The following is a 21,221-nucleotide window of genomic DNA, read 5'->3' on the forward strand; positions in this document are numbered from 1 at the left end:
CCCAAGCCTTCTGACACCCTGAAGATGCACAGTGAACCTTGAGGAGAACACGAGTAAAGTCCTGAATTATTTACCTCAGGAAGAATGTGAGAAGAATCCTCATAATCTTCCACAAGTGGGGTGAAGCCTTCCTGTGTGGGAAGCTGATCAAAATTTCCTTGTAAAATAGAGAAAATAGAATCCTTCTGAGGGTGTGTCAGAGAGACTGGTAGTCAGCTGCTTGCAGTTCTGAGGAAAATGGAGAATGTGACTAACATATGGACAGGGGCAACAATGAGATTCCAAACCAGAGGCCTGTTTGTGCTGCCTGGTAGATTCTTGTTGCTTCTGGTAGAAAAATGTGACGGTACAGAGATAAACGAGAGGTAGGAGTCAAACACAGCAAGTCAAGTCTTGAAGGCTGTGAAAGTCTCAGCATCTCAGACAGCAAGCAACACGGACATGATTGAAGACTGTGGCTCAGGACCACAGAAGTATCAGAACAAAGCTCCAGAGTACTGTTTGTGGAGAGGAAAGACACACTGAGGGGCTGACCATGTCTTCTTAATCATATATTACTAAAGATTTCTAGAGACTTGAACACATCACACCTCCTGTCATGGAAGTCCAAGGTACAGAAGGTCTTCCTTCTTAGATACCTGATATTTCACCTCTGCCGAACCAATCAATTGCCACTAAAACCCACAGAGCACTCACAAAGTCAAAGCTTCACTATCGACTGAAAGGACCAAAGAGACCATCAGACGGGCTCTCATACTCTTTACACTCACCAGCAGGAAGGAGGATGAGAAAGGAAGAAACCAAGATAGACTAATTTCATGAAAAAAAAAGTATGAACATATCCAGTAGATATTCAATAACACATGTGATTGATATGTATTGAGGGGCATAATAAATCAGTGGATTAAAGAAAATAAAAAGAAGGAACTTTCAAAGCATGGAACCAGAAGTTTAGTGGACAAGGTGCAGAGCCACGGGGACTCATTTCCAGATGTTAAGACTTCATGAAAGAGCATGCAACATCTGGATTTCACAGGCGCATGAACCTGTGATCTCAGCCACCTATTTACACCTATTTCCAGCTCTCCCTCCCCCTTGTAGAGTATGCCCATATGAGTTACTATTATTATATCTGAACAGATATTAATAGGGCTTCTCTGAGTCCTGGCGTACATAGACTCAATTGATGTTTGTTGTTCTAGTGTAGTTGTTTCCCTTTGGCTTCCAGAACAGGCTGGGTTGGATGTTGATGCCCATGACTAAAGTGCTGTAATGTCTCTAGTGTTCTATACCTTTAAACCCACATCCACATATATATTGTAAAACCATGTGACACTATGTTTAGGATAATGCAAGGTGTGAAAAGGAGAGATAAAAAATGGAGCAGAAGGGGTGCATGGCGGATGACAGGGTTGGGGCTTCATTTGTAAGAGGTAGAAATAGAGAAGGGATGTGAGTGTCCATCAGCTGTTTGTCCTCTTGTGGCTATGTTGTCTATTACTCCTTGTGCCTTTCTGGGCAGCAATTATGTGAGTGAGGAAATTTATGGAAATGCAGCTACCCTAGGTAGAATTCCATTGTTCTTATCCGTCTTAGAGAATATGCCTATTGGAGCATTGGTATATTCCGGTCTTAGAGAAAGTCCCGCTGTTCCATAGATACTTCTAGTGTGTGCTGGGTGGATTTATTAAAGTTTGCTTTTATTTCTTTCTCCTTCCACACAGGATTTGAAATTTGAAGGAAAAGGATTCAGCCAGAACATTCCCATGTCATGTCTAAAGAAGGAAAAACCATTAGAGAAGTATGTTTTTAAATGTTAAGAGTTTGTGCCTTGTAGTGTGTGTGCTTGTGTGTGTGTGTGTGTGTGAGAGAGAGAGAGAGAGAGACAGAGAGAGAGAGAGAGAGAGAGAGAGAGAGAGAGAGAGAGAGAGTTCTTATGATTTAAGTATGAATGGATTGCAGGTGAGTGACATCTCCCTAGGTTGATTCAAAAGAGGGTCAGAATTTTTGGAACTATGTTCTCATATCATCCTGGGATAGATCACTATTTTTCATCTCTAAGATGTTGAATTGCGGGTAGTATTGCTGGTGTACTGAGAGCCATGTTTGACTGAATGCTTCAAAAAATATTCAGATGCTTGGGCAAGTGTAGAAATCTCTGAGATATAGTCTCTTCACCAACCATAGCTAGAGCAACCGTGTGTTAGGAGCCAGCATTTTTCTGTCCTGCATGTCTTCTCACAGGCTGTCAGCACACATCAGCATCAGTCGCCTGTCAGGCAGGCAGGAATGATAACACCCTGTTAGGTATTCTGGGTGTGGATGGAGGTAAGAAGTAGAGTATGTCTGAAAGAGTTTCTCTGAGCGTGCTGAACACTCAATGCTACATCATACTGAGAACATTAGTGGTCCTCAGCAAGGATCAGCTTCATCCCGAGGGGGCATTTGGCAACATCTAGTAAGTAACATATTGATTATGGAAACTGGCATAAGGTCGGTCATCTAGGAGTTTTCGGTGGGCAGAGGACAGGAATCCACTAAATAGCCCAGGAAGGCATTGAACAACCCTCACAGTAAAGAGTTCCCTGGATACAATTGTCAGCAGTGGCAATGGTGATGCATTGCTGTGCATAGGTGCTGCCTCTTTGCTGCATCCTCCCTTACTGTGTGTTCTGACTGCAGTGCACATAGCACCAGAGCGGGGTCTGTCTCCCTGCGAAGACGCTAGCTGTGCAGTTAGGATGATAAATCACTAAGGTGTCATTTCTGTGCCCAACTAAAGACCAGTAGAGAACGGAATAGCATTCCTCCCATGCCCAGTGTTTCTAATGATAGGACTTGGTGCTGTGGAAATTGCCAGGGAAGTCTTTAAGACATTACATGTGAGAGAGCTAATTCCAGGCTAACTTGCAACAGCAAAAATAGGAACTAGACTAAATAGCCAACAATAAGGGACAATTTAAATAAATTGTGGTAGACAGAATTAAACACTAGAGATCCCTGAAAATCTAGTTGTAGCAAAAATATGCATATAATGTACAAAGTAGAAAACAGAAGTTAGAGAATAATCTGTACACCATCAGTTTCACTTAGTATTAAAAATGGATAATTTAACCCTCTAGTCACGAAGAACAGAAGCCCATGTTTTGCAGATGTTAAATATAGTCTGTAGGTAGGTGGGAAGGTTTTGATAATATACAACTGATCACATATACAACCAGAATTTTGTAACCACAGTGTGCACATATTCACAGACTCAAGCAGCCTTAGAGAGAAAGTATCTGTAGGAACTGGAAAGATGTCTCAGTGGTAAAGAGCTCTTGCAAAGAAGCCTTAAGTTTAGCCTCCAAAAACCACATTGAGTGGCCCCAAATCACCTGTATCTTATACCGTCTTCTAGGCTCTGGGGATATGGGATACTGAACTCACATGTACATACCCATATCTACACACACACACACACACACACAAATTTAAAATGAAATAAATCATAATAAAAAAGAAAGTATTTGTTAAAAAAGTTAAATAACCCCAACATACATACTGAAGACACAGCTGTTTGTCCCCTCTTGTCACCTCCCTAAGTAACACTGCACAAAGGCTGTTTGCACAGAATTTGAATTATATTCAATATTGTAAGACAGGTAGAAATGACTTCACATATAAGGGAAACTGTATATGTACGCTGTATGAAAATAATACAGCAATGTAAATAAAGCTCTTGAGCATCTCTGGGTCTCAGCATTTGGGAGGGGATGTTAGAATCTGCCCTTTTATGTATACAGAGGATGGCTGTGCCTTCATCATCATAAAGTTAATAATGTTCCATCAGAGGGTAAGACGAGAATGATGATCTACCTTAGGACTTGCCTTAGGGTTTTATTGCTGTGAAGAGATACTATAACCACAGCAACTCCCATAAAGGAGAGCATTTAACTGGAGCTGGTTTACCATTTCAGAGATTTAGTTCATTATCATGATGGTAGGAAGCATGGTAGCAGGCAGACGTGGTGTTAAAGAAGGAAGTGAGAACTCTATATCTGGATCCAGAGGTAGCCGGAAGAGAGAGTGTCACTGGGCCTGGCTTTGGCTTCTGAAACTGAAAGCCCACCCCCAGTGACACACTTCCCAGGTCATCTAACAAGGCCACACCTACTCCAACAAGGCCATACCACCAAGGAGTGCCACTCCCTATGTGCCTTTGGGGGCCGTTTTTATTTAAACCACCACAGGACTCAAGACAGACAGGCTCTCATGTCTGCTCCTGGCTCTGACCAGGACCACAACTGCTTTACAGGAGCTCAAGTCAACAAGGTCTCTGGGTGCTTGCTCCCTTGTTCTCATTTCTTTTTAACTTTCAGGAAATGATATTTTAAAAACAGTTAATTGTAAAAAAAAAATAAAAGAAATAAAAGGGGGGGGACTTGTTACCAGGGACCCTATTTTCTTTTCTTTATTTATTTTCTTTCTTTCAGATGCTAATAGTGAATGTAGTATGTAATTGTTCAGAATAAAATTTTAGGGTATTTCTGAATGCCTTGCAATTCTTACCAAGGGAACAAAGAAAGAAACTAAGAGAAGCCATTTCACTGTGCTTAACATGGGATGTTTGATGTTTACTAATGAAATCTGTTTACCTTCATAACTGTATAATAGGGCCATTAAAGACAATAGATACAGTAGTTTAAAAGTAATAAAATTTACAACAAAGTGTATTTAATTTGAAATTGGATTGCCAGCGAATGGGTGTCCTAATGAACCCCTGTGTCAATGCAGCTCGAACCACATTATGGGAGATAATTTGTATCATGGAAACTGCATCAGCAGTGAGACACCAAAAGGCTATTCCTCTGGTGGGGGTACAGTCATTGCCACAGATGGCCCTGCTGATGGAATTAAGCTTAAGTCAGGAGAAGTGGGGAGATACGATCCTTCTTAGTTCAAATGCATTTGGGAAAGCAGGCAGATGATGTCAGGCTTTGCGAGCAAGCAAACAAAAAAAGTCAACAATGAAGAAGAGTCTTGAATACACTGAGTTCATGTTACTAGAAGGGCAAGTACCTAGGGAGCATTTTAAGGCGAGAAATAGATCCCACCCTTGCATTAAAGACAGAAAATGTTTGCGTCATATCAGCCAAGCATCTATTTTCAATTAATGCTTTCCTCAAGGTTTCATGCACAATTTGTAGGCTCAAGGATTAATGGGTAGAAAAAAAATGAAATGACAAGGAATCTTATCAAATACAGATGGCCCTCCACATCTGTGGTTTCTGCATCTAGGCATTCAACCCCTAATAGATGGAAATGTAGTTCGATCTATGGTGGCTTAAGCCATACTGAGCTTGTGCAGAATGTTTGCTCCCATTGGTATACTATAGAAACAATGTGTTAGAGCAGCTATTTATATAATGTTTTCATGTATTAAACATCCCCTTAAGAAACCATCTAAAGTCTCAGTTCTCAAACTGTGGGTCATGATTCCCTGGCATCAAAATGACCCTTTCACGGGGATCCTCTAAGATCATCAGAAAACACAGATATTTACATTACGATTCATAGCAGTAGCAAAATTGTAGTTACAAAGTAGCTATGAATATAATTTTATGGTTGGGGTCACCATGACATGAAGAGTTGCAGCATTAGGAAGGTTGAGAACCAGAAATCTAGAGATTATTTAAAATATAAGATAAGAAGTAGGGCTGGAAAGACGACCTGGGTTTGAGAAGGCTTGCAGATCTTACAGAGTACCAGAGTTCACTTCCCAGCACCCACAGGGCTGACTCACAGTTACCTGTAGCTCTAGCTCCAGGGGATGGGATGCCCTCTTCTGACCTCCAAGAGAGTCTGCAGTCATAGGCATGCATATGCATTTGCACGCATGTGTATTCACAATTAAAATAAAATAAATATTGAAAAACATGCTATATGTGCCTATATTTTATGTATATATCATGCCATATTATATAAGGGGCATGAGCCTTTTTGAATTCTGGCATTTACAGGGAGTCCCAGAGCCCATTCTTTTCAAATAAGGGAAGGCAACTGAACTTGATTTCCGGGTTGTTTCCCAAACAACTGGCACTCTAATTGCTCGAAGCTTAGATAGTATGCCATGTATTTAATGGGGCTGTACTCCAAAAACCCGGCTTTAACCACGTGCAACACCTGCCATGTGTCATTTATAATTGCTGTCTAATCCAAGAACACACTGCAGAAAAGCACCAGGCTGTCTTAGGGACCTGAAGGCAAGGTTCTCTTCATGCCGCATCTTTCCTTTCTTTGTAATTCCTTCTCGTTCCTGCGGCTCCCAGTCAGCTGTGCACTGCAGATGGGAATCCTTACAGAAAGGGCAGTGCCACGCAGCAGCACTCGTTTCCAGAAGCAACTAAAGAATCCCAAAGAGCAGAAGGAGCTTGCTGCCAGGTGAGCACTCTCGAGTGGCTTCTTCTGATGCAGAATGTCAGACGATGACATCCATCGTGTGACTGTCATTACCTGTTCTTTTCCTCCTAAGGGGTTCTTCAGAGAAAGCAGGTCTTACTAAATGCTTTCGATGCTGATTTCATGCTAAACCATAAGGGGAAAGCTGACCATGGAAACCCCTGTGGTATTCTTCACCACAGGGTACCAGTATAACCAGACTCAGCTGTACATGGAGGTAGGCCTGCCACCTTGGAAATGACACAGCCTTGAGATTTGATGGATATTCACCCCCCTTCTCCTTTTCTGTCTGACATGTGTTTGACAGAGGTTGTAAATGCAAGAGAGATGGTAGTATAATTCCTCAGACTGGCATTTCTGCCCCCTAGTCACCATTCGATTATCTTCCAAATTGCTGTGTTTCAGAGAGATAAAGATTCTTTATGGCTTGCTGACTTGAAACAACCACCAGAGCCCGGCACAGAGTCGGCTAGGCGACCATGCATAGTAATTCTATTGGTAAATGACAAAATCTTTGTTTGTATGACATTTCCAAAATTACTACAGAAGATGAATCTAAAACACAAAATGTCACATTTGGCATGCAAAACTATCACAATATATTTCAGTATAAAATTCATAGAGGCGTTTAATTTAGAATGTGTTTAATAACTCCGTCTGCCTGCATCAGTAATCCTGCCTTGAGGTCTAAAAGGATTGTCTTATTTATTCAGATGGTGTTAATTTTTAAAATATTTTTGGAAACCAAAATATTAAGGTTAAGTCTTTGTTGTTAATTAAGATTTTCTAATTAAACCAAAAATAATTGTTATTCTGATTAGTTTTTAAGTATGATTTGAATGAGAAAAACAAAAGAAATTGGACAACTTTTCTTATTTGCTTAATTCTTTAAAATCATGCTGTCTATATGGAAATATACATTTTCTCAATAAATTCTAGGCAAGATTAAGAAGTCTCTCCTGTTGACTCTAGATTAACCCAGCGGTACCACTACCCTGGATGGAACAGTAGCGTGCTCTTAAAAATGATATTATTTGCCACTGAAGCACAAAGTCCCAGTGAATTCTTCAAGGTTGAATTATCCAGGGACTTGTAAGTGAGTCTAGAAATAAAACTTAATGCCATCTGAATTCTCAATAATTCTGCCTTAGTGTTTACTTAATCTGAAATAATAGTTCATTAAAACCATTCATTTGTATAAACTTCTTGGCAATTATGGAACATGAAAATGGCCTGCTTCAGTCAACTGTGAACGTGCAATGAAATACGGATGTTCTATAAAAGGTTCAGCCCTGTCTTAGTTACACTTCATGGGCTGAGACTCAGGCCTTGACTCCCCCCACTTTTTTGTTGTGGGAGAGCTGTTCATTGGAAGTCTATGGGCCAAGCTGTTATATTGAGAGTATGACGGATCAGGTGAAGTGTGAGTTTGACATGTTTTGCCGTTCTCTTATCGTGTGACATTATTATCTGTGATTAGTATTGCTTAGGATTGTCACCTTTCTCGTGCCATGTGTGAGGCTTGCTGTTGGGGTTTCCCATTCCCTCATATCTTAGCAGGCATGCTGTGTGGTTTTTAGAAGTGTTGGATTCCTGCTAATTCCATCTTACTAAAATAGATGAATGGTTTCTGATGTCACAGCTTATTAACATACCATGCTTAAACACTAGCTAAACTTTCCCTCCCAACATAGGGGAGTTTGCTTTTTGACCTCTTAATTATACACTGTGGGCCCTTGTCTGTTATCATTGCTAATACCTGACAATTACAGGTTGAGTAAAAATAATTGTCTCCCTTCTTTACCCTCTGAAAAGCCCATTGTTGCTAATTGCTTGGTTTTACCCAGTTCCTGTGTAATTCAAGAATTCTGCCTTTTATGTAGGGTGAGCAGTCTCAGTTGCCTCATCTACAAATACAGATCAAATGTCTAAGGGGCCTCAAGGATAAGGCTCCCCAAGGCTCCTACCTTCTCAGAGTGTCTCTGCTCAATCAGCTGGGGGGCCACGTCTCACACTGGTGTCGAACCGAACAGCTGAAGACGAGAACACGCCCAGTTTGTCACGGTGGCAACTTTTATGATGTGGGGCTGTATTTCCACGAAAGCCTTTTCTTGGTAAGCTGACCTTCTGTGCACACATATTACTTTGTGTTTAATTAGATTCTTCTGTCACTATCTGTCCGCCTTTCCACTCTGTCCATGTGGCTATACAGAATCAAAACACTGTGATCAGCCCAAAGGATCTTGTTCGCACAATTTTCTATGATCACATTCATTTACTCAACAAGTATCCTTAAAACACCTTCTGTGTATCTATCTATCTATCTATCTATCTATCTATCTATCTATCTATCTATCTATCTATCTAATCTATCTATAATCTGTCTATCCATCTATTTGTCTGTCTGTCTGTCTGTCTCTCTGTCTGTCTAATCCATCCATCCATCCATCCATCCATCCATCCATCCATCCATCTCAACCCCCGGTGTAGGTAAAGATATACTTAGTACTGTATCCTTTATTTATCAAGAATGTCATATGGATTATTGATCTTCCTGTTTCAAGATTTCTAAGTAGACAACTTCAACACACACACGGTGTGTGACACATGCCTGTGTGTGTAGGCAGCCAAGAGTTGGCAGAACTGTGCTGATAGTAAATGATAGGTCATACGGCTGTTCAAATGCATTCTGGAGGGAAGAGTGCTGAGAGAGAAAGTGTTAGGTGAGGCTAGAAGTGACCCTGGAGAAAAAGAGGACAGCAAGAAGTGGGTACAACAGAACCACTGAAGACAGGCTTCACTTCCCCTGGAGCCTCTGCACTGGACAGATGCTGTCTTTCTGGGTGGGTAAAGTGGGAAGAGAGAAAGGAGAATGGATTTGTCCTAGAAGCCCAGATCATGCTTCTGCACACTGGGCATGGCTATAAATCTTCACTGTAGAACTGCCTTTTATTTTATTACTTTGAATTATTATAGAAATTATCAGAATCAACATTGATACTATAGGATGAGGTCCAAGAAAAAAATTTCCCAGAAAGAGTTTCATTTTTTATTTATCACTACATTGACATTATAGGTGTGTAAGAACTTTGAAGATGGTACCTAGCCCCTCCTCTTTTTTTCTGTAACTAAGAAACAACTCCATAGCAAACTGTGAAGAGGCAAACAAAACAGCATCAATTAAAACCATACCATTGACAACAAGTGTCAAGTACCAAATGATCACTCCGTCATTTAGAAGTAGATGGAATTAAAATAAAAACAAGAAACAAAAAACAGGCATGGTCTATTATTGGAAGATGTGCGCTACATAACAGCCATACCTGAGGGTATGCCCAACTTCAGATGTGTGAGAGTGCTGACAGAGGTGACAACCATGACAGCAGAAGGCGCTTTGAAACAGAGAAGTCAACATTCATTTTAGGAAGCGTCTTTGAAGGCTTAAGAGAACATGTGTCAGAAGTAAACAACACATAATTACCTCCTGCCATAGCCCAGGAAAATGTGTGCTAACAGGCTGACCAAACAGCATTGAGTTGTGTCCATCCTTTAATACCTACCCATAGCAAAAACAAAACAAAAACAAAAACAAAAAAAACACTATGTTACTTCACATCCAATGTATTTAATAGCACTCATGCCAAAAATTAAAAACAAGAAAAAGACCTAAAACAACCAGAATTTAGCAGGAGAGAAGAGTCCCCAGAGCCTTTGCGCTCCCTAGAGTTGAGAGGCTATTGCTCCAAGTCCCATTTGCTCTGTCAAACTCAACCCGGCAGCGTCATTTCTCATTAAGTGTACAATTCTGCCTGCTGGGCTCGCTGCTGTAGTTTGTAGGAGACTGAGAGTATAAACAACTGTAAGGCTGTTTTATTTATTTATTTATTAATTTTTAAAACTGGGTCTCATGGATGTCATGCTGGCCTCAGTTCATTATACAGCAGAACGTGATCACCTGGCTTCTCCTGCCCCCACCCTAAGTATTGGGATTACAGGCATGTTCCTCAGTGCCTGGTTTATGTAATACTAGGGTTGAATGCAGAGCTTTATTTATGCACCCTAAAAACTCTACCAACTGAGTGATACCCTCAGTAGTAACAGCATAGTTTTCTACTAAAAATCCATTCAGAAACATAAGACCATATCTTGGGTTTGTAATTAATATTGAGACATTTGAGACATCTATTTCATTTCACTTAAGATCCAAGTCAGAGAGGCTTATTTCTTTCCTTACTTCGTGAGTAGAAGCGATTATCTTCCCTAAGGCAGCTGGGGAGCACAAGGCACCATACTTGTGTTAACTGGAGAATATTGATCATCTATCTCTGGGAAAAAAATCAACAAACACAGAAGAATTATTTAAATGAAAGAATAAGGCCTAATTACAGGAGACACACTGAGTTTGGGGAGGAAGTTTCTACATCACACACCCATAAGGTTATCTTGCTAATGGACCTTTGCGAGAACACAAAGCCATAGCATCACAGCGCTATGCCTTTGGTATCAGACTGTGCCAGGAGGTCAACACTTGAAGGTTTAGTGAAACTGCTGCTGCTTATAGGTGGTGGAGAGGCCTCCTAAGGGAGGAAGCAGATGTGTGCCTAAGACTAATCGAGTAGAGTTCCAGTCATCTCATCCATAGTACAAATATACAGTGTTTTGCTGTTGTCCCACATAATTCCATATATTAACGTGACTCTTGGTATATTGTGAGGTAGAGGTCATCAAATAAGAAGAGTTAAAGGAAAAAATATGAGTCTTAGGCCCCTTACACACTGCATGAACAACACCAATTACTTTATTTCAGCATAGTGGGTCAATTTCGTTTGTGGATTTTAAGCTCAGGCCTGTTGGTGCTGAGTGCTTGCTTCCAGATTTTTCTGTAACTCCTTGATAGACACCTTGAGAACCTGCTCATCTTCTGACACTTGTCCTGGAAACATTTCCAATAGAGATTTCCATCTTTGTTACAGTGTCCATTAACAGTCTACAGAGAGTGATCTTTGGGAGGAAATATGCAACATGACGTATGTGCCTTTTGACTTCTGGTTCTGGCAAGATGATGGAATAGGTTAAGTACTGAGGCTATCTTAGTCCACCGTTCTGCTAGGATTGGGGATTAAAAGGCATATTCATTGTCAGATTCCATTCTATAAACATCCTGATTCTCCACAAACATGGGCAAAGGACTTTGGATTGTATAAACGCTCAAGAACAAAAAGGGACGGCCTTGTGCATGAAATACCAAGAAAAACTGGCAAATGAGAGAGAGAGAGAGAGAGAGAGAGAGAGAGAGAGAGAGAGAGAGAGAGGGAGAGAGAGGAGTGGCAGACTGGACAGTGGTACTACAAGAGAGGATAGGACAAGATGATCAAATTTGGCTAATTAAAGGCTTGGAATATAACAACTATCAAAAAAACAAGGCTTTGTATTTATTAAATATGGAATTTAGAATATTTTCTGCCTAAAGACTAGAGCCCCAATAGTGTCCAAAAGGAATGTAAAAGACCAAAAATAAAAGAATATGCATAATCCATTAAGTAGAAATTATCTCTGATACTACTATGTCATTCATATTATCAGGTAAATAACAAGAACTATTTCTTAACTTAAACTTTTAAAATTGTTTCTCTGAATAATCTACAATATGATTTTATAATTAAAAATACAGCGAATGGAATAAAAAAATTCAAAAGGTATTAGACCCTTCCAACCAAGAGCATATGATCAGAAAGCCAGGTGAGATACAGTTCCCTAGACTACTGTATTTATAGGTAAAAAAAAAGATGGAAAACATGAAAATACATGTACACACCCATTTTTGACAGTTTTCAGAAGGAAAGAATGAGAAACTGTTACATGAAGAAATAGGTGCTGTTCATTTCCCAGACACATGGCAAGACACTCACACACTCTGAGCAGGACCGTGTAAGATCAAGCCACATGAACACACTCTAGTGACAGACACTTAGCTGGGGTCAGCTAAGCCGCACACTTACAATTCAGAGATAAAGGACACTCTTGACAGTTAATATTGTCAACTTGAGAGGATTTGGAATGACTCAGGAGCTAGACATCTGGACATCCCATGGCGGACTATGTTGGTTACCTCAACTGAGGTGGGAAGTACCACCTGGGTGACATCATTCCCACCCAGGCTGGGATTCTGAACTGTGCAGATGGAGAATCAGAGCTGAGAAGCCAACAGGCACTTCTTGCTCTCTGCCTCCTGGCTGTGAATGAGGTGTACTCGCTGCTTCAAGCTCCTGCTGCCTCATCTCCTGCCATGGACTGCATGAACTTAGGGCCAGAAGAAAGAGTTTCTTCTGTAAATTCCTTTTGTCTGTATTGGATCACAGCTGCAGGAAATGAGACCGACACAACACAGATCATCTTATCTGTTACCCAGGAATTGGGCCAGAGGTACCACAAATGAATGGAATCATTCCTTCCTTACTAAGAATGTAGGATTTGCTTCCTAAGGCTGCCATGAGAAGTTCACAAAGTTGAGAACAAAAGTTAAGATGTGCTCAGGGGAGGTTTTGTGTTCTCTCATGGATTCTGGCAGGTTTAAGGGTTCCTCCGTTTGTCACTATCCACTATGATCCTCTCTTCCCTGTGTGGGTCTGTCTGGCTCCATACAAATTACTCCTTTTCATAAGGATGTTGCCATGTTGGGTCTGAGCCATGTTAGAGACATCTTTACAATTTGGTTAAATAAAAAGATCCCATTTCCACATATGGACATTTTCTGAAATACTGTGTGTTAGAAATGTGAGAATGGCCAATGTAATTCCTTCTGGAAGACACAATTCCCTCTACAATGAATGTATTCTTACTAGAAGCTTGCTGAACGAGCTAACAAAATGGCATTCAAGATCAAGGAAGAACGCAAGAGCAGGTGACATTTTCAGTCTTTCTTCAAATCTGGTTGAAATGGTGGACAATTTTCAAAAAGTACTGTGAAAGATATGCCTTTACTCCTAGACTTTAATAAAAATAATTTAATAAGTTGAAGCTTTTGCACCACAAAAAAAAGACTAAACAGTCACATAATGTACGTAAGTATGTGATTATATCTTAATTAACACAATAAGAAATTCAAAGTGAAGGTTCCAGTGAGGACTCCAGCGTCTCTATACTTTCCATAAGACAAACAGGAGGGAGGGAGGGAGCCACTGCCTTGAGCCATTCATAAGTGCACAAGACTATCAAGTTTATTACTGCCATGATGGGATGGGACAGACCATCCAGAGAACACCAAGGAGACACAGGAAAACCTCAGTGGTCCTTCTAAAGTTTGGTGAAGGATGCCTTCGGTTGTTTCGGCTGTTTGGATTTTAAGACATCAATGTGACTAATAAATGCAGTAATGTGACTAATCAATACAGGGCTTCATATGAGAGTCAAGGAGAAAGGATGTCAAGAAACTTTTAATAATGTAAAGTAAAATATGAATTAAGAATGCATGTGACCATTATTTTCTTGTCCCATTAGCTTGCATGATAATTCTTTTTGGGTGACATTTAAAATATCATTATTGACCTTTGGCTATGGTAGTGGAACAGGAAGAAACTTCTGTTAATTATTAGCTAGAACTGTTATGCTTGCAGTTCTTAGTTTCATTGGGTATGGGGATAGGCCAACTTATATAAAAGGATACAAATAATAGGTTAAAGAAGCAAAAACAGCAAAACTCAGGCAAAGAACATTGATTAATGAATTTTTAAAAATTCTTAAAGGTCATGTGCTGAAGTTAGGCTGAGCCTCGGGCAGAGCTAATGAACATGACCAAGCCCCTCTGTGTGCAGCAGGTAACCCGTGCTGACTCGGAATTTGCTGACATTACAGGGTTATTATTTCTGGAAGGATGCAGCATTCTGGAACAATTTCTCTAATGATTCCATTAAGACCATGGTTTCCTTCAATTTAGGGCAACATATTTCATTTTTCGCATTACCCCACAACGCAGAGGAAATGAAAGCGTGGCTAGGATGGAGGGTTGGTGTCAGCCAACGGAATAGAGGGGGGGAAAGTCACTTGATTTTGATGGCACTTAACCCCGTTTTATATTTGATAAGCACATCTGTTTTGTGGGTCACATGTCAGTGTGTGAGGTTGTCTAAAGGCAAAAAAAATTGGGGGGGGGGATTAGAAATCATTTACTTAGGGCGATCGTGAGGATCTCCCAAAGCAGAAATGGTGGCTGCCATCACATGAATGGATAGCCGACCTTTGGTGGTCATTTATCAGGAGGCTCTTCTTCCTTACCTGTTTATGCACAGATGGAGCCTCTGTAGAAAGGTACTTTGGTTCCTAAATAAGTCATCTGCAAAGGCTCTTGAAAGATATTTTTCAGCTGATACTTCAATAAAAGAATAAATGCAAGAGGCAGGACATAGCAAGATGTGAGCTCTAAAACCTACATTCTGGCTCCAAACTTCCTCAGTGACAGGACTTGGTGCAGCCGTTATCCCCCCCTTGTCTCTGTCATCTCCACTGCATGAGTCATCACCGGAAACCCTGTTTCCTTGAAGCCACGTTACCAGCAGCAGTGATCTGGAGTAGATGTGACAGAGGCGCCCAAGAGCGCATTTCTGTTAGAGCCGCATCAGCTCCAACGAGCAACTGCAACCCACGGATTTACCTTCTGTGAACTTCTCAGTCACTGCCCACTGTTCCCTTCCTTTCCACACCCATGATTGTGTCATTTGAAAGAACACGGGACTGGTTATGAGCAATACTTATATTTCTGTTTCTTGAATGTTTTGTATTAGGCAAAACTGCGAAAGTATTTGTAGACCAAAGGGAAGAATTTGTTGCTTCCACTGATATCATGACACGTTAAGTTGAAGGCAATATTTCCGGTCAGCATTAACATTTGTATTTCATAAACGGGAACCTAAATGTTGGAGAAGTTTGTCAAATTACACAATATCCCCTAGATTCTTAGGACAACATTGGAATGGAACCACCTTTTTTACCCTGTAACTATGGGTACTCAACTATGGTTCTCTAACTCCAGTAGCGTATTCTAATTGCTTAACATATAATTATCCAACATCTAATTATTGAATAGCAAAATAATATTTCTAAAACATCATCTCACTTCTTGATTAAAACAATTTGTGGACTCTTAGTTTCTCTTAGGATAAATTAAACTTGCTGTATATTAAAAGACCTCAGTCATATAGCTTCTGCCTCCTTTCTCTGGTATTTCCCCACATCCAATAGATTCACCCACTGCCATATACTCAACTACACTTGAACTATCACTCACTGTAATCTCTTGTGTTCTCCAAGTTCTAGCTTGCCACGTGGCATAGGTCAGAGATATTTACTCCTACTTAACCTTCAGATTTTAAACTCATTCATTTTGCCATGGTTTGTATACCATAACTAGCCACCAATAAGACTCCTCCCAGGGTTTGAAAACACTGCATATACAATACTATGCTCTTCAGGGTTCAGAGCCCTTACACTTAGCAGATAACCAAAAACTGATTCTAAAATAAGAACAAAACCTGATGTGAAACTATTTAGAGGGGTTAGACAAATTTAGTGGGAATTCAGCTTATCAAAAAAAAAATATGAGTTGTTTCTTAAATAACAGAAAGCAAAGGAAATGTTAAGATAATGTCAAAAGATGTATCATAATACAAGTAAATTTTTAAATCAGATCATAACAGAGAAGAAACAAATCAATCCAGAGACGATTTTATTTTAATATCTACAAATGGGAACACACGAGAAAATAATAGTACCTTTTGATTGTCTTGCTCCAAGGTAATTTGATCTCTCCTTTTTAGAAAAATAATATTTTTAGAAAAAAGTTTTTCAAAAGAGAGAGGAACTCATGCACTAACCCTTTTCCTTGAAGCACAAGCAAACTCAGTGTAGCTCATTCTTAGGGTTCAAGATTAGCCCTTAACGAACTAACAACATTCGTTTTCTATTGTGTTGGATGTCTTTCTCTTGGATATTCTAGTCATCTTGCAAAATGCCAAGTCCATGTCTGGAGAGACTAGAGAGTGAGGCCGTGGCTGTGGCAGAAAGTCCACGTCTAAACCCTTCCTTGTCCCTGACAAACTGCAGGGTGTGGAGAACCTGCAACCTTCCATTGGAGCCCAGTGTTGGACCCAAGAGCAGTTGCAAAAGGAGGCGGAAGCCTTCCAGGTGTCTTTCAGGAATTTCTGCTATGCATAGATTTACAACGGGTCCCTCGGTTGTTAATTACAGCCTTGATGGTGATAAGGAGCACATGAAACCTCCTCTAGACCATGTTTATTATTTTCAAGTGAAGACCACTGTTTTTGCCATGTTATGGAGGAAAAAATGTAAGTATTTATTGAGAAAATCAGTCAAATCATAAAAAAATAGTTACCTTCAAGCCTGTATTCCTGCTCTGGAGCCACATTAGCTGTATACATTAGCTGCCCTTCCTTTTCTTGGTCATGGGCATTAAACCTAGATGGATTAAATTATTCGTTCACTGTGTCTTATTCATTTCAGGCTATTGTGCTGAATGTCGAACAGTGGATGGCTTGAACAGAAAGCATTCATTTCCTTCAGTACAGGAGACTAGGGAGACTACTATTCTAGCAGATGTTTCTTTGGTGACTGCCCTTCCTCTGGCTCAGATGGCCTTTTCTTAGTTCCCTGCCCAAGGAGGAACAGTTGGGAGTTGTTAGCCTTCCTCTGCTAACCCCACTAATTCTCTCCAACACCATTATCACTTCATCTAAACACCAGTACCTTACAGAGGGCCACCTGTAAACTCTCTTGTGTGGGGACAGAGGCTTGCACACGTGTTATATATGCATTTTTGTCCATTACAATGTGCAAAAGAGAAGCAGGGTTATTTCATAAATGGTCATCCCTATGCTTAGAACAATGCATACAACAGGAGTGTCAAAGACACATGCCAGGGGTTGGAGAGGTGGCTCAATTGTTAAGAGCGTGTACCAGAAGACCAGAGTTCAATTCCCAGCAACAATATCAGGTGATTCACAATGGCCTGTAACTCGAGCTCCAGGCCAGAGCCTCTGTGGGCACCTGCATTCTTGTGTGCACATACTTAGACATAATTAAAAATAATAAAAGGCAATTTACAAATAAGACAATGTGGAAACTTGGCAGCTGGCCTTCTTTAATTAAATGAGTTTTCTTGAGTTATTGGAAATCTTTGGTGTTTGGCCCTAATTCAGATGGGAGGTTCTGAGCTAGTTCAAGGTTATTGCACTGTACACAGCCAAATAGATTAATTTTATTTGAATTACTAAATTTATTTTATATTTTATTCATTAATTTAGTCACCAATGCCCTATTGAGTAAGAAAATGAAAATTATAAAATCTTTGCTCTTTTTCCATGAAGGATGAGAACTTAATTTTCTCTTCTTTAAGAGGGCTCGTTGACTATTAGCTCAAGGAATGTGGCAGAGGTAATACTGTAGAGTTTGGGGTTTAAGCTTAGGTCTTAATGGACGGACAGCTTTCTTTTCCTATCGTGTTAGAAGTCCCTCCTGAAGGCTTCCTCTAGCAGCTGATGGGAGCAAATGGAGAAGCCCTAACCCAAATATTAGGCAGAACTTGGGGCAGAAGGATTGTGGAGCCAGAGGGGTCGAGGACACAGCCCACAGAATCAACTAAGCAGGGCTCAGAAGAGCTCACAGAGACTGAAGCAGCAATCACGGGGCCTGCATGGAGATATGCTAGCTCATCTGTATACATGCTGGGGGTGATTTAGCTTAGAGTTTTAGGAGGACTTCTTTAAGTGAGAATAGGGGTATGTCTGACTCGTTTTCCTCCACTTGAGACCCTTTTCCTCCTACTGGCTTGCCTCATCCAGCCGTGATATGAAGGTCCGTGCCTAGTCTTATTGCATCCTGTTATACATTCTTCGGTCGATATCCCTGCAGGGGAGGATGGAGTGTGCGGAGTGGGGCGGGGCTGCTCTTTTCTGAAGGGAAATGGAGGAACAGTGGCTCTGAGAGAGAGGGGAGCAGTGTATGAGGGGAACTAGGAGGAACAGAGGGAGGAGAGGCTATGGTTGGGAAGTATCATATGAAAGAAGAATAAATAAAAGTTATAAAAATATCCCTCTTGGGTCTTCAAATCACTTTGTAAAAATACCAAGGCCATTGCTTGAGAGACCTGAAATTGAGGCTATGACTACAAGAGAGAGAGAAGGTCCAAGTCTAAACCAACCTTCTATTTGTGTCAAGCAGTGTGTGGATTACCTTGGACCCTCCGTTTCTTCCTAGCCATGAGCTCAAGAGTGGCTGCTCATGGTCCAGTTTGTGCCGGGTAGGGTGGATGATTACCCCACTGAATTGTACATAAACATAACAGGGAAATTAGCTATACTAAACAAATATCATCCTTTAAAGTCATTGAGGTTTCAGGTAGTTTGTTACCAACGAGAAAGAGGGCTTATTAGTGCCCTCAGTACTGAGTGCTGTATTGTGTGCTGGAGAAAGCGTCACGGCCCTCCCTTTAGAGTGGTCAGGGCCCAAGTAGCTCCTATTAACATAACCTGACATGCTTTAACCGGAAATTTAAAATTAGCTTATTTCTCTATTTAGTTTTGAATCTTCTAGAAGGCATTTACATCTCCAGTAGAATGACTTAGCTGTCGGTTATGCTCTGTGCATGCAGGAAAATAAATGGAGGAGGAAAAAAATAAAGGAGATTAAAAGGGGACTTTATGGACTGAATTATGTCCCCCAAAACTTACATGTTAAAATACTGATCCCTAATAGGACCTCAGGGTATAACTATTTGGAGATAGGCTCTTTAAAGGGGTAATTAAGACAAGATGGAATTGATCAACCAGGTGGGGGGAGAGGAGAGAGGAGAGATGAGATAGGAGAGGGAAGAGGAGTGAGGGGGGAGAAGGAAGGGAGAGAGGCTAGGTCACACTCAAAGGGAAAAACCACACACAAATCCAGAGAGAAGCCGGCCACCTAGAAGCCAAGACGGTTCTCAGAAGAAGCTAACAGGAATAACACTCCAACACTGGAAATCTACGTTCTGGACTGAAGAAAAAGCATAATTTTTGTTTAAACTCCCTGGCCATGGATTCGGTGCGGCAGTCCAAGTCTGTAACACAGGGTTATAATGAACTAGGAAAATGGACCAGCAAATGCCACAGCAGCATCAGGGACCGTCCAGGTAGGCTGGGCCTTCAGGAGGGCTGCACTCTTGTGGCTGGCTGATAAAAACGGCAGGTTATTGTGTGAGAATGTGGTGAAGTGCTCAGGAGGACAGCAGTAGACCACTTGCAGTGCGCAGACAACTCGAAGGCCCAGCGTCATGCCCAGCTCTTGCAGCATGACAGAATAATCTGTGTTGCGGGGCAGGAAGCAGGAGGCAGAAGGCAGGAGGAGCATCTTCTCATGCCCCCACATTCTGCAAAGACACATTCTGCACCCTGGTGCCCGCAGTCACAAGAGTCTTTAGGACAGCCAAGTTGGTGTGCTTGGCACGGGGGTGGCAATTCCTGCAGAGGCAGGCAGGCCAGAAGGAACTATTTGGGGGTAGCTGTGAGGTCCACAGTGCTCTTGAGAGGAGGAACTGCAGGCATGAAGGAGCCAGAAGAGTGGCGCAGCCAGGGATTTACCCCTGCATGGGATAGATCTAGTGTAAGTATCCTTTTAAGATGACCAAAGCCAAAGAGAACACTCAGTGGTTAGTAACATAGTCCTCAGGAAACGGAAACCTTGAGTCCAACTGCCTGCTTCAGGAACTAAAGCCAAACTGACCACCAGCATCAGCATGGATGTAGATCCCCTTTGTCAGCCTTCAGAAAGGACTGTACCCCCAGTAGAAGCCTTGACTGCAAATCTACAAGGAACCTGAAATCAGGAATTCACAGCCACACCTATTCAGGTGACCCACCCAGAAGGAGAGAGCAGACAGAAGAAACAAAACAAAACAGAAAACTAGAGGCATACATTTTCGTTGTTGTTGTTTTCCCTGGTGGGAAAGAGCAAGAAAGATTTCAGCCCTTTATAGATTGTCATGCAATCCTTTCATTATTACAATAAGTTTGTTTTGTGATAAGACTGTTCCTTTAGGGTGGCCATGATTTTGGCCGGAGGTTTTGCCCTATGGTAGGGGACACATAGGCACTTTAGACGCTATAGAGAAAACTTTCCCTGAACTCCCGGCGCTTGTAGACTGTTTTGGAGACATATATTATTTTAAAAACTGTCAGTTAATCTTTATTAATCATGGGGACAAGGTATCATTTTTCTAGTGGTAGATTGGGCACCATTTTGGTTTCACTGGAGGGGAATCCAATCTGAATAAAACAGCAACTTTTCACACATGACATCTAATCCATGCATGTAAATCAAACCGAGAATCTATTATTCATTATTAAAAGAGTGGTGTCTTTTTATTCCACTGAGAATGAAACACAAATACTGTGAAAAATTTAGTGCCCTTTCTGAAGATTTCCAGACACTCATCATGTCGTCGTCTTGCTGGTGCTTGCTCTCGTTTTTAAAATATAGCCATGAAATTAATAAGTTTGAAGTTTTATGCCTGAAAAAAGAGTTGCTCAATTTTAATGAAATAGACAAATTTATTTTTTATTTAAAGCTTCCTAAATACTTAAGATGGGAAAGTACCCCAGTAGTGCTCAAATTTCAATATGTATATAAAGAATATAGTTCATATTCTTGTCATTATCACTCATGGCCACAGTGTTCTTCCCTCAAGTGCTTTCTGAAAACGGCATATATATCAGAAACTGATTAAAATGACCCGAAGT

At 40.9% G+C, this 21,221-nt stretch overlaps 1 protein-coding gene across 1 annotated transcript in view; it reads left to right on the forward strand.

The window, feature by feature from the left end:
• Nucleotides 1-21,221, forward strand: part of LOC126501615 (uncharacterized) — a 269,467-nt gene that overhangs the window by 74,558 nt on the left and 173,688 nt on the right. The window contains exons 6-8 of the mRNA XM_050142373.1: nucleotides 1,725-1,801; nucleotides 6,303-6,423; nucleotides 8,325-8,555. Coding sequence (XP_049998330.1) covers nucleotides 1,725-1,801; nucleotides 6,303-6,423; nucleotides 8,325-8,555 — 429 coding nt within the window. The remainder of the gene's footprint in view (nucleotides 1-1,724; nucleotides 1,802-6,302; nucleotides 6,424-8,324; nucleotides 8,556-21,221) is intronic.

This window comes from Alexandromys fortis, unplaced genomic scaffold (assembly GCF_014885135.2).
Source record: "Alexandromys fortis isolate MF-2015 unplaced genomic scaffold, M_Fortis_MF-2015_v1.1 scaffold_5, whole genome shotgun sequence".
NCBI lineage: Eukaryota > Metazoa > Chordata > Mammalia > Rodentia > Cricetidae > Alexandromys > Alexandromys fortis.